Raw genomic sequence first — 14461 nt, forward strand, 5'->3', positions numbered from 1 at the left:
AAAGAATTGTTTTCCAACAAAAATTAAAAATTCAGCCAAGAAAACCTGATTCAGCAGCAAGGCCCCAATTCTTCGTCAACATAACAATTTCTAAAGATTTCTTTTTTATTTTTTATTGTATAAATACGAATAATTGGGGCTTTTGGGATTGTGTTCTGTTCAGTGGTCTTCCAAAATAATAAATGAGCCTGACCATATTTTATTCAGTCACGATTTGTTATATATTTCAATGAAAGATTTGAAAAAATACTAATATGGAAAAAAAAATCATTGAAAAAAAATTTATTTTCTAAATTAATTTGGGACTTCATAATTAATATCATCGTTGTGAAATATTTTATTTTCAATATCATAATATTCTGATAGGTGAGCTACCATTGGAAAAACAAATAAAGTTTACTAATAATAAAAATAAAAATAAAATTAATTGACCTTGTGAAATTTAATTAAAGTTAATCACGATTAATTTAATTCAGTTTTCGTTTATGCGCGTAAGTTTCAATTGTTACGTTGGTAACAATATTTACCAGGTTGGAACAGAACTACATATCAAAATATCTGAAGCCAAAAAACGTGGAAGAGCGAACCAACTATGACAACTATAACCTCTGCAAATACTATCAGAAACTGTGAGTTATGAATGGAACCAACTATGACAACAATAACCTCTGCAAATACTATCAGAAACTGTGAGTTATGAATGAATCTCTTCAGAAATTATTAGCAGCGCAATCCTGACAATTGACCACCATCAATTTGTTCAATGACATATGAGGCCAACCATGCATGTTTTAATATCATTGGTGCAATATCTCAAAATGAGCCGATTAAAGTGCAATTGGCTCAAAGATTGTCAGCTTTTGACTGCAAATTTTGTAGTAGCTCTCATCCAAACATACAATTTATTCGATCTAAGATCAGAGTTGTTCATGGTATGATGGGTGCGCCTGGATTCACTGGTGCAGTTCCTGAGTCTTGCTAGCAAGATTCTATACAGTAGCATCTAGTGCTAAAACGATACAAGGTGAAACTCTACGTAACAAATTTATCAATAGATCCTTCATTTTGTCAGTTGTTCAAGCCCTGCGTTCGCAGAAGCTGAACCTGCCTGTGCTCTTGATAGAGTCACAGCCATTGTAGAATGACAAAATGACACCAAATGATTTAGATTGTAAGACTTAGAATTAATTTTCCTCCAATATCTCAACTCTTTACCCATTTAATACTATAATAGATATTATATATATCAAAATGGGAATGACATGAGTGAATAATAGATTAGTTACAATGAGAAATTTGTGACTTTAATTGCTCATGATTTAGTTAAAATTTTGTACATGCAATGATTATGAAACTATAAAATAAAATAAATTTATAGTATTTTTTTTACCATAATTATATATTAAATCCAACTTATGCTGTAGCCAATTAGCTCGAGACACTTATTCTTTATGATGTTAAATTAGAAATTATACATAGAATCTCCCATTAAAGAAAATAATAATAATAATAATAATAATAATAATAAATTAAGGAAGAATTCGGTGTAGCAAAATATATTAAACACATTATTTGTGTACAAGAGCTTTAAACTCGGTTGAATTATATATTTTTTTTAAATCACATTTGTTAAAATTATATATAAATTATGGTACTAATTGTTATTATAAAGGAAATAAGTAATTTTCATTTAGTGCTTAATTTTGTCCATTAATTTTATTTATAATTTGAGTGGAAATTAAAGTTTTCTTGTTTTTTTTGAGTTAATCATGTAAAATTTAGCGGTCATTAAACTTATATTAATAGACAATAAATTCTACATTTAATTTATTTAGATCATAAAACTTTAATTTATATTTTATAAATAATATATATATATTTTTTTTTTGTTTTAATTGAAGGTCAATCATTGAAATTTGATATTCAGAAATAGGAATATGGCATAATATATATATATATATATATATATATATATATATATATATATATATATATATATATATATTTCATTGAAAAAATCAATTTTTGTTTGTGATAAATTAAATATGAAATATATGAATTATTATTCTTAGAAAAATGAATATGTTAAAAAAAAAATTCTATTATAATATTTTTCTATCCTTTTTCTTTACATTTCTTATGTTATTTCACAATCAATCATGTTTTTTTTAAATAAAAAGAAATATTTTAGTGTCATTTTATCTTTTAGACACTAAATTTTGGTAAATCACTTCTCATCCAAATAAAAATTAAAGTTATTTAGCAATAATTTTAAGGAAATTGAGTGTATAATTGGATGAGCAATGATGTTATTTACCCCTCACTTGTATTTTATTTTTCAAATTTTCATTACTAGGCTGTTGCCAAAGTTCTAATGCTAACTCATTTTTCACTAATTTCATTTTCTTTTTTTTTTTTTTAAATAAAATGAATTATTTTATTATCATTAGTATTATAGTTGCACATTAATTTTATCACATTATTGATTTTTCCACTTTATAATAAAATAAATATATTTAGACATAAAATTTTAAATATAATAAAAATTATAGCAATAGACCCTGTACATTTTAATTTTTCCTATAATTCTCCATTGCAAATGACATTTGACCGATTCTAATTCTTCTTTTTTTTTTTATCTCGGTCTTTATTATTATTTAAAAAAGAAAAAAATAATTTATCTTTACTAATTATATTCGAAGTTCTACAAGAATTTTCATGGGCAATCTGATACACATTTGATAAAACAATTACATAAGTATTTGAAAAATGCAATTATACAAGACTTGAAAAGGATTACGATATTGTCTATTTCATATAGTGAATATTATTTTTGATTTTTTAGATGATATTTGATAGTAACAAATACCAGTAAAAATTTCAAACATATATTCACATTATTTCTGCACTTTTATTATTTTAGATATAAGAGTTACACAAATAAATTGTAAAATTATAGAATTAATTTTCCTCCAATATCTCAACTCTTTACACATTATATTATATAAAAATATAAAATATATATAGTTATATATAGTTGGATAAAAATGAGAGTGACATGAGTAAATAATAAATTAGCTACAATAAATAAATTGTGATAATTTCATTTAGAGTTCTTTACATGCAATTATTGTGAAATAATAAAAATCATTAATATTTCTTTCAATAATATTATATAAAGTCAAATTGATTATTTACTTTATTCATCTTTATTAAATTATGTATGTATAATCTTTTTTTTTTTTTAATTTTTTGTATAGTTTGATTTATTCCGGATCCGTTTAAGGTCCACAAACCTGTTTAATCTCCACGGGGCATTTTGCATTACAAAGCATTGAACCCATGACATAAGTCATGTTGATTAACCCGGTGTTCTTTGCCATTGATTACCCATTCGAGTTATATGTATGTATTGTTGGTAATAAATATTTTACCATATTATTTTTTCACTTGGTGTGCAACAAAAGAAATAACTTTAGGCTATTATGAATCGATAAATTCATACAAATTTGATTAAATTATGTATACTGTTGAATTATAAAATTTTTCAAATAATACTTAAAATATGAAAGATTAGAAATTTGTCATAAAGATAAAATCAATTAAACATGGGAGATTTTTTAAAGTGATTTGAATCGAGTATCGAGAATGTATTTGAATTTAATTTTACAATTTAATAATTCCATAGAACAAACTAATTTTGATTTAAATCTAAATTTATTTTTACAATTTAATAATTCCATAGAACAAACTAATTTTGATTGTAATCTAAATCTTCATCGTGTGTAATATATTTTCTACTTGGGAGGTGGCGAATTTCTTTTATTATTATTCTACTTCCTATTATTCTAAGTGTATGAATTATATAAATAATTTCTATAATTACATAATTAATTTTCTCCCATATCTCAAATCTTTCTCTAACTTTGAAATTACACCTTCAATAATATCAAAAAGCAAGATATAATTGGATAAAATGGGTTTGACATGAGTAAATAGTAAATAATTAGTTACAATAAAAAAACTTGTGATGCTCATAATTTAGTTCAAGAATTTTTACATGCAATGATTATGATATTATAAATTAAAATAATTATAGAATTTTATTCAATAATATCATATTCATTATGTTGTTAATTTACTGTATTACATTACAATTTTTGTATAATCTCAATCTGTGCTTTACTAACAAAGTCTCTTAGTCTGAAATTTTTCTTTTACCCTCAATATTTAGAAAAGAATCTCAAATTGATTTCCCCCTAATTCAAAGGACCAAAAAACTTCGGGAACCATTCAAGTCATACCAATCGAGCAAAATATACTAAACATATTATTGAAACAAAGCTCACGTTTAATGGCTGATACCTGTTAGTTGATGGATGCTAAATGTAAAATCCTCATAAGCCTATATATATATATATATATATATATATATATCCAGTTGTCTTTCCCATGAAATATATTTTATCTAAAATAAAAAAATATGTTCATCAAGTTTTTCAGAATATATTCATAAAATGAAAGCACAACAACCAGACAAAATTGAAGTTCGAAAGCTGTGAGCTATGATAATGAAAAGCTATGATAATGAAATAAGGCTAATAAGGCTTCAGCATATTCAAGAAGATGCTGCAATGAAATTGAAGGTGCAGGTATCTAGTTAGAGGCTACATTGAAAGAAGCAAGACAAACTTAAAGTAGTACAACCAAAAACTATAAGTGTAAATCATCTCATTAGAAGAAATAAGGATTAAGTATGCCCTCCCAAGCCAGGTTCACCTAGTTTCCCCAGAAATTAAAGAGCATGCACAAATACAAAATGGAACAGGCTCGCAGGACTTTCTCATAGTTCTAAAAATAAATCTTCTCACAATTGGAAAATTCCATCAGGCATCAAGCAATATTTGCAGGCAAGTTTAGAGGATGCATCAATATGACATACCAAAGGATGAAGATCAGCCCGACAGGTATTAAAGAGAAATAATGAAGTAAAAGTTACAGCGCACGTTGAACTACCAAGCATAGTATATTTGAGAATCAACAGATTCTGAATATATAATAATCTGAATAAATCAAGAAAACTGGATGCCAAATTCAAAATCAGGAAAGTTATCCCATTAGATCTTACCCTCTAATCTAATTTTTACTCTTTTCTTTTCCTTCATCTCCAACAGCATCAGTGACTAGAGACATTGGCCTTCGATCAATCACTTCATCAATAAGCCCAAACTCCTTTGCCTCTTCTGGGGTCATAAAATAATCTCTATCCATATTTTTCTGAATTACATCTATTGACTGCCCCGTATGCTTCGAGTATAATTCATTTAGCGCATCCCAAATCCGAACAATCTGCTTTGTGTGAATAGTCATATCCTTTGCCTGCCCACTGTACCCGCCTGATGGCTGATGAATCATAATTGTTGCATTAGGAAGTGACTTCCTCTCACCCTTGGCTCCTGCAGCCAGAAGGAGAGAAGCCATAGATGCAGCTTGACCCATACATATGGTATTGATTGGAGACCTTATATACTGCATTGTGTCATAAATTGCAAGACCTGCATACAACAAAACAAAATTAACATCATAATCAACTGCTTAAGATAAATAGTTGAGTTGATATAAAATTAGACGTCGATTTAATTAGCATAATTGATATTGCATAACTAGCTGGATGAAAAATCACATGGCAAGCACTATTTTAATAAATCAGTTAGGTATTTGTACAATTCTGCTGGCATTTCAGGAGTTCATCATCACCCCAGTGGTTACAATTGCTGGACATGAAAACCTGATGTGCTATTAACATTTCAAATTAAGTAATAATTTTCTTAAGTTGAATAACTCTAGATTTTAAGTTGCAAATCCATGCTAAAAAAAGTACAAAATCTTGTCAATAAAATATGTTAAATTCAATAATATTGCCCCAAAAGCAAATGACAGCACGTTGCATCTCTCACATTTAGCTCAAAATTTTGAATTGAGCTATTCAATAAGGCATAATTTGCACTCAAGATTGTATCTTGATTTTCTTTTTTCTTTACAGGCACCATGAAAGCAAGCAAATAAAAACTGTATCCCAAGATATCAACAGCAATCCAATAAAATCATCACAAATGTTTATCAACATCCCTTAATCCAAGAAATCAGAAATTATAAAAGAAGGCAAAATTTACTGAGAAAGACCCTCCATATCCAAGCAAAGTAATTGAGAGAAGATTTCAAGAAATAGGGTTTATGGTTACGTACCAGCAGTGACTTGACCACCAGGGGAGTTGAGGTACATATGGATGGGCTTAGAAGGATTCTCAGACTCGAGGAAGAGAAGCTGAGCAACAACCACATGAGAGGTATCGTCGTTGATAGGACCATTGATGCAAACAATTCGCTCTTTTAGAAGCCTCGAGAAGATATCGTACGCCCTCTCTCCTCGAGATGAATGCTCTATCACCATCGGAATCAGACTGTACGCGCGAGTGCTTCTAATCGACGGGTTCGAGCACAGGGGAATTCTGCTTCCAGTAGTGGTGGTGGAAAAGAGTTTGGCGCTGGAGATTAGACCCCTCATGGCGGCGGTTGTAGGGGATCTGCGGGTCGACAGAGAGGGGGGACGGAGAGTTAAATTGGGGATTAAAGGGATTTTGGGTTTAAGTCCGACGGTGGAATTGGTCGATATTGGCATAGGGAAATACAAAACAATACACAGATCAGTAAATCTTATAGTTTAGAAGATCTGCACTCTTAAGGGTACTACGTTTAAATTTATACTATATATAATTTTTAAAAAAATATATAAATTATATATAAAATTTTTAAATTTTATATTAAATCTCTTACATTAACTATTTTTCTTTTTTTTTATGATACAAAATTTTTTTTCTAAATAAATAATTTATTTTCAATAAATTAATTTTCATTGTGAATAATTTATATTCCACATGATTACTTTCTGTATCCTCAATTAATTATATTAATTGTGATTTCGATGAGTGAGATAGAATGACATGATATTTTCTCTCTTAATCAGAGGTTTCAAGTACAGATCCTGAATATCGAACCCCTTAAACATGCGGGAGGGAGCGCTTTCTCTTTTGTGAGCATGTTCGGTGCGTCAAATCCAATTATATTAATTGTAAAAAGATAAAATATTCTAATAGCTTAATAAAAAAAATAAAAACTAAACTCTAAAATTTTTTTTTGCAATTTTATTATAAATTTTATTTTGCCTGTTTTAAATCAATTTTTAAAAAAATTTTGTAATTTTATCACGAGTACTAATTTTATAAAAAATCATGTATAATTGATTTTGCTAATAAAAAATACTATGTGAAAATAATATTTAAAAACAATTTAAAACTTGACTTTTGTTCTATGAGATCTTTAAATTTTTCTTTCATTATTTATTCTTGATGTTTATTATGTTTTTACATAAATTTTTTTACTTTAATTAGTGCTTTTCTTTAATGTTTTTCTATTTCATTCTTATTTTCATAAAATTATTAACTGCATAAATTTTTATTTTTTTTTCTTTTTTACAAAAAAGTAGAAAGATCACAAAAGTGACAAAAAAATTATTACGAAATCACAATACTAAAATATAAAAGCTACTGAGATATATTTAGCTAGAAAATTATAATATTTACATACATCAACATCATATCATCATCGGTTTATTTGGTAAGTATAATTATTTTAAAAATATATGTTTAAAATTATAAATTAATAATATTAGTGATAAGTTATTTTGTAGTACTTACCCTTTGTTTTTGTTCTTTCACATGTAAATAAATTAATATTTCAATTTGATACTATATTACTTAATATTATAAATAAATAAATAAATCTTTACAATAGTTAATAATAAAGAATGTGCAACGCACGTTATAGAAAAACTAGTTTATATAATTTTCTTGATTTATTAGGAGGCTTAAAGGACCAAAAATAACATGGGTGATCCTTCATTTTTTTCAATAAATAAAAACTTATACAAAGCTCTTGTAATTAAAATATCTCGAACCTTATACCTCTTAATCCCCTCATAAATGAGAAGATCTACTGCACCACACAATATTGGCTTAATTTATATAATTTATATCTTCTCCGTTTTTCAATTTGAAAAAAATATTTGTGTTTTTATTTTAATTTATGCATATAAAATAAATATATATTTAAGAGATAAAAATAAGAGCCTTTAAAAAAAAAAAAAAAGTCATACATTGAAAATTATAAGAATATGTATATAATAAGGCATTTCATAGATGTTTACTTCATTGCCAGTGACTCTAATGTGCTAGATTAGTTGATTTTATTCTATGTATCTTGCAAAAAAAGTCAATACATTTGTTAATAGTTGACTATATTTGAAAATCATATAATTCCTACTGTAAAATTCTATACCTAAGAAATGAGAATGGAAAAAAAAAATTAGTAGGATAAGATTAGATTAATTAGATGGACAAAAATGAGGGTGACATCTTTATTGAAAAATCGATGAAATTGTTAAGCAATAGTTTTTAAAATAATTTTTAGCCTTTTGACGCTATTTTTTAACGTATTCAGTAACATTTTGAACTAGTTTTTGGATGGTTAAAGATAGTATTTCGTAAAAAATTAAACGTTTTATAAAAAATAGTCTAGTGGCTGAAGCAAAAGTAGTCTGCTCTAAATAAGCTTCACAGTGTATATAGCAACTCTTGTTTTAAAAAAAAAAAATTACTGAAAAATTAGACCTGATCACGACGAGCTTGGAGCACAATTAATGCAACAATGTCATGAAGAAGAAAGCTGCAAATCCCTTGAGGAGGCTCTTCAAAAACATTATTTCCCAACAAGAAAGAGGACCCAAAGCTCCGCCATTAAGATACAGCAGCAGCAGCAGCAAAATAATAATAAAACAATAAACAGATAATCATGTCATTAGAAGACAATATATTCTTCCTGGCAATCAATCTTTTATCTTGGAGAACTGGTATCTATGCATAAGAATACTTTCAAGAAAGATGAATTCCATGCATGCACCTAACCTAGGAACTCAGTGAAGCACAAATGTTGCACGAAAACGGAAACAAAGAAATGTAAAAATGCAGAAACTATATGGACAACAATATTTAAAATATAATTTTATACAGATAAAACGGTATTTTATATAGAAAAATTGACACGTAGGAACGTTTCCGAAATGGCAAACGCCATGTCTAGAAGCTTCTTGCATCATAGAAGCACAGTAATCAAGTAGGAAGTTTAAAGTGGAACATCTCCAATTAGAGTTAGAGATTGTTTCATCAAAGCCTGACAATGAAGAACTTGCTGGTTAAAGATTCATCTTACCTTAGATTATTAGAGAATGAGCTTAAAATCTCTCAATTTAACAAGAAGAAGGATCGATAATGAAGGAGAAAGAAGGCTTAGCATGTGAAGAAAGAGACAGTGAGGGGTCAAGAGATGACTTGCCCAGAATCTAAACACGAGTTGCTAGGTAGATTAACAAACTCATGGCGAAGATCATTGAGCAAATCACTCTTGGCTCCACTAAATGTTTCTACTTCTCATGTTAAGCTTCCCTTCCTCAGTTCATCTTGTATATATGATTTAACTTGGCCCAGCTTGGTATCTATTTATAGCTAGCTGCAACCCTAAAGATCCATAGAAAGGCATATATTCTTTCAACTTCTAGTTGTTTATGCATGTCCATTTCAAAGGCTGAAGATAATATTCTTGAAGATAAAGGCACCACAGTTGAAGCTGAAAACTTGATGAAGAAGACATAAAGAAATTAAAGTCAAATTAAAGAATAAGATACAAAACCCTTTGAAGAAATCAGAAGACATGTGCTCAAGAGGTGGATTGTTTGGTCCCCTCCATGATTTAGATTATTAGAAGCTGGTTTATTATTAAGATGGGGACATGTTCTATGCCTTCTGCTGAGCTTTGGGTCGTGCTTTGAGGGTCTAAAGTTGGCTGCAAGTTTGGAGATAGCTAGGATAGCTCTTAGTGGAAAGTGATAGCTCTGCTGTGTTCCTATGCATAACAGGGAATGTGGGGACTTCAGGAAGGATTCACCAATTGGCTTACAAGGAGACAAATGAAAGTGTGGACAGATAGATGAAAGGTGAGTTTTTTCTAAGCAACAAAATTGAGGATAAAACTTGTCTATACGTGGTTTGTGAGCCATCGGGGAATAACTGAAAATTGAATCAAATCGAATTATTTTCGGATTTTGGTTTTCAGTTTTGGCTTCGGTTTTCAACCATTTATACTTTCCAATCTTTGATCTTTGGATAGGTTATTATAAAACACTTATTTTATGAATAAAATCAAATCAATGTATATCCAAACGAATTGACCGGTTTGGTTCAGTTTTTGAACTTCAATTTGGTTTGATTTCAAAGAAAATTATCTATTTTCAATTTTTACAGTTAGGTTTAGTACTGAACCAGCCATTTACATACCTCTAAATCCACACCAAATTAATAAAAATAAAAATATTTTTTTCACTTAATTTTTATTGATAAGAAATACTATTGTTTCAAAAAAAAATTATCTTTCATTAATTTAGTTGATGGATAGGCCAAAAATTGAGTCTATTCAAGTTATTCTCCAAAATTTAATAGTGAGTTTCTATGTTATTTACTTTTCTCTATGTATAGAAAATACTTTGCTATGGGATAATGGGAATAAAGAGGTAGATGAAATTAATGAGGTTATAATCCTTAATTATACAAATATTTCTTTAACTTTAGCTAATGTTTTTTTATAACTTTTATTTTTTATAATTCATTTTTCAATGGTTATTATGTTATAATTGTTAATTATATTTTAAATAATATTTGTATTTCATATTAATTTGTTATTAGAAATCAAAACAATATTTATATTTGTATGGTAAAATTTTACTTAAAAAAAAGAGTACCATTGTAATTTATATATTGTTCATAAATTAATTAAATATATTTATCATATACTCTTCAAAAAAAAAAAAAAAAAAAAAAAAAAAAAAAAAAAAAGAGTACCCGAGTGGGTAAAGACCGTCGGGCAGCACTTAGTTAACATACCTAGTATTTTTTTTTTTTTAAAGCAAAAACAAATTCATATTTCCTTAAAATTTTATATATTTATTATTATTATTATTATTATTATCTGAATTTCGAGAGGCGCTATTATTGTCTGCGGCATACAGTTTAAGGGTGCTTGTGAACTCGTATGAACAGTGCTAGTGTCATAGAGTGGAATTGAATCCGCCAAAAGGTCAAAGGCGTGTACATACAAAGGCATAGAAAAAGAGAAGGGAAAGACTGGTACCGAAACGTTTCTATCTCTGTGTTGCAGAAATGGAGAGTTTACATTCTCACAAGGCGGAGATGATAAGCATCGCCGTCGCACTATTTGCCATTGGCGCCGGCACCGCCTATTATCTCTATATCACCTCCAAGAAACCCAAAGGTCTACTCTTTTCCATCTCTCTTTTTAAATGTAATATTTGATGAATCTTTTTCTAGATATTAGCTATCCAAATCCCAGGTTATGAACTTATGGTTTCTATTCAAACATTTAAGTTTCTGTTTTCATATTTTTATCTTGCTACTAGACACGCCTAAATCTTAAATCTTCTGATATAGATCAGAGATTTCTTGCCTGGCTGCTTTGCAACTTCAATAATAATTTCACATGCGTTTATAGGTTGCTTGGACCCTCAAAACTTCAAGGAATTCAAACTTGTTAAGCGCACCCAACTCAGCCACAATGTTGCTAAGTTTAAATTTGCTCTTCCCACACCAACTTCAGTTTTGGGACTACCAATTGGACAACATATGAGCTGCAGGTTTGGTTTTTGGCTTGCCTTGTTTTGAACTTCTCCAGGATATAACAATGCCTGTTCCTCTATTCTGTAATTTGTATGCTGTTAATAATTTAGATGCTCTATCATGCCAATACCATAATTAGTAAATTCCATTTTCTCAACAGAGGAAAAGACAGTCTTGGTGAAGAAGTTGCCAAGCCGTATACCCCCACAACTTTGGATTCTGATCTTGGATACTTCGAACTAGTTATAAAGGTCAATTCATTTTATAGTTTTGTTTTTGCATATTTCATTTGGTTGTGGCACAGTTCCTTCTGGTGTCCTTATTTTATAATTTCAAATATATAGATGTATCCACAAGGAAGGATGTCCCACCACTTCAGGGAGATGCGAGAAGGTGATTACTTGGCCGTGAAGGGACCTAAGGTAAAACTATTTCCTTCATTGAGTCATGTCATTGTCATTGGACTTCCTTATATGCTGTTTGACTTTTTCCCTTAGAAATTTGATTTGCAACTTACTGGAGTAATTCCTCAGTGCCATAAAAATTTGATTGCCACTCTTTTTTTGTGTCCTTTTTTTTTCAACCAAATAGCTGTAGAAACCTCATCAGTCTCGGCTAAGTTCTATCACATTCTAATTTCTCATTGGTGAGTCAAAGTGAAATATTATGAAAACCATGTTGTATCATGTTAGCTTGATCAACTAGGAAGCAATCAAGCTATCTAAAATACGTTTGTGGTTCTTTTGTAGCAGCATATGTTTGCATGATCTAAAATATGTGGTTCTTTTGTAGCAGCTTGTGTTTGAATGAAGCTATAAGCAGTTTCATCTCTCATATTACTAAATACCTTTGAACTTTTAAATACCATTTGTTTTCCCAATTGCACTTTGGTCAATGCTAATTATTGTGGTTCCATATAAGTTTAACCCCACTAAACCTCAATCCCATATTTGTTTGGTGAGCCATATCGATGCATTTGCTTTAATCAAATTTACAATAAGTAGGAGGTTTTTAAGACTTCTGGTTGTTGGTTATTCTAGTCTTGGAAAAGTTTTAAATTTACAGTTGATCAGTCTCTTCAAAAAACTCGTGCAATGGCTGAATATGTGATGTTTCTAGGGGCGTTTCAAGTATCAACCCAACCAAGTTAGAGTTTTTGGGATGCTTGCTGGAGGTACTGGGATAACTCCAATGTTCCAAGTATGAATTTTGAAAATGGGCCTTTTATTTTCCAGTTATACACAGTCATCCTTTTTACTTAAGGACTACTTTTATGTCTCTTTTTGGTCAGGTTACTAGGGCTATCCTAGAAAATCCCAATGACAAGACAAACATACATCTTATTTATGCCAATGTCACATACGAAGACATTCTTTTGAAGGTAAATCCCTCTTTTTCTCTCCCTATCTCCATTTTGTCTTTTGTACGTTCTGTTGAGGAATGTCATATCTGAGAACTAAAGACTTCCTGCTGATTCTTTATTGTTTTGGAAAAATAGATGTGTAGCTACTAAGTTATACGAATTTGTTCAATGTGAAATATGAGACAATATTTAAATGTAAAACATTAAAGCATAATATTTGGACGAGAAATGTGCTGTTACTTTACATCGTAAGAGGCAGAAGAGAAGCAAATTTCTGTAAAAGAAGAGATGATTAAAAGAGTTAAATGGATTCATGAAATGAAATATAATCATATGCTTTGCACAAAATGTGGGAAAAAAAAATCATAACTTTGTTTTGGTTTTCTGTTTTTAGGAAGAGCTGGATAACCTTGCTAATAATTTTCCTAACCGCTTCAGTGTCTATTATGTTCTGAATCAGGTACGTTTATAAACACTTACTTTGTCCCTTTTCTATTGTAAATCTGCAATTCTTCCTTTCCCATGAATTATTTCGGCTCAATTTCTTAAAATGATCATGAAGTATTTGATAAAAACAGTTTCTTATGAAAAATTACCTTTATTTTGAATGTTCATATCGTACATCCTAATATTGTCATTGTCTCTAAGGATTATGTTCGATATGATGTGCATATTAATAACAAAATGCTTTCTTCAGCCTCCTGAAGGATGGGATGGTGGCATAGGATTTGTATCCAAAGAAATGATTGAAAAGCACTGCCCTGCACCTGCACCAGATGTTCAGGTAACTTTCGGAATTTCATCTCTCTCTCTATCTCTCTTCCATGACAAACGTTGATTGTCCTTCTATAGATATTAAGGTGTGGGCCTCCACCAATGAACAAAGCCATGGCTGCTCACCTAGAAGCTCTTGGGTACACTTCCCAAATGCAGTTCCAGTTTTAGGTCTGTTATTTTCTCTATCCAGAGTACAAAACAAATTGGCGATCGTGATGTAGGTTGAAGAGTTTTTCATAGTTTTCATCTTAAGATAGAGAATTTTAGCTTGATATTGCTCTTCTACTTCCAATAACAAATGGAAGAGGCATTTGGTTTTACCACAGTTTGTGGTTGAGAACATGGATAAATATACTACTATTGAAACTGCAGATGATAATACACTCTCTTCTCTTTTCCACTGTTCTACTTTCTATGTAAAATGTTAAAGATAGATATAAATCAAGATTTTTTGCCAAAACGTTGAAGCTAAACTCAGAGTTACATAATGCACTTGTTGCCTGTGATCCATACATATTCTTTG

General features: G+C 29.5%; 2 protein-coding genes across 2 annotated transcripts; one reads left to right on the plus strand and one right to left on the minus strand.

Annotated features, from left to right (window-relative positions):
• Window positions 1-4934: 4934 nt before the first annotated feature.
• On the minus strand, window positions 4935-6737 carry NCLPP7 (nuclear-encoded CLP protease P7). The gene is made up of 2 exons (XM_012210905.4): window positions 6247-6737; window positions 4935-5555 (listed from the first exon to the last, which is right to left on the minus strand). Exons 1-2 carry the CDS (start codon window positions 6677-6679, stop codon window positions 5137-5139), a joined length of 852 nt encoding a protein of 283 aa, XP_012066295.1. The 5' UTR covers window positions 6680-6737; the 3' UTR covers window positions 4935-5136.
• Window positions 6738-11196: 4459 nt separating this feature from the next.
• LOC105629333 (NADH--cytochrome b5 reductase 1) lies at window positions 11197-14398 on the plus strand. The gene is made up of 9 exons (XM_012210904.4): window positions 11197-11436; window positions 11674-11815; window positions 11959-12049; window positions 12143-12220; window positions 12918-12998; window positions 13090-13179; window positions 13556-13621; window positions 13859-13945; window positions 14014-14398. The coding sequence occupies exons 1-9, from the start codon at window positions 11325-11327 to the stop codon at window positions 14104-14106; spliced, it is 840 nt and encodes a 279-aa protein (XP_012066294.1). The 5' UTR covers window positions 11197-11324; the 3' UTR covers window positions 14107-14398.
• The last annotated feature ends 63 nt before the right edge of the window (window positions 14399-14461 follow it).

Source organism: Jatropha curcas, chromosome 1, assembly GCF_041381405.1.
Source record: "Jatropha curcas cultivar XTBG-Jc1 chromosome 1, XTBG_Jcur_1.0, whole genome shotgun sequence".
NCBI classification, from domain to species: domain Eukaryota; kingdom Viridiplantae; phylum Streptophyta; class Magnoliopsida; order Malpighiales; family Euphorbiaceae; genus Jatropha; species Jatropha curcas.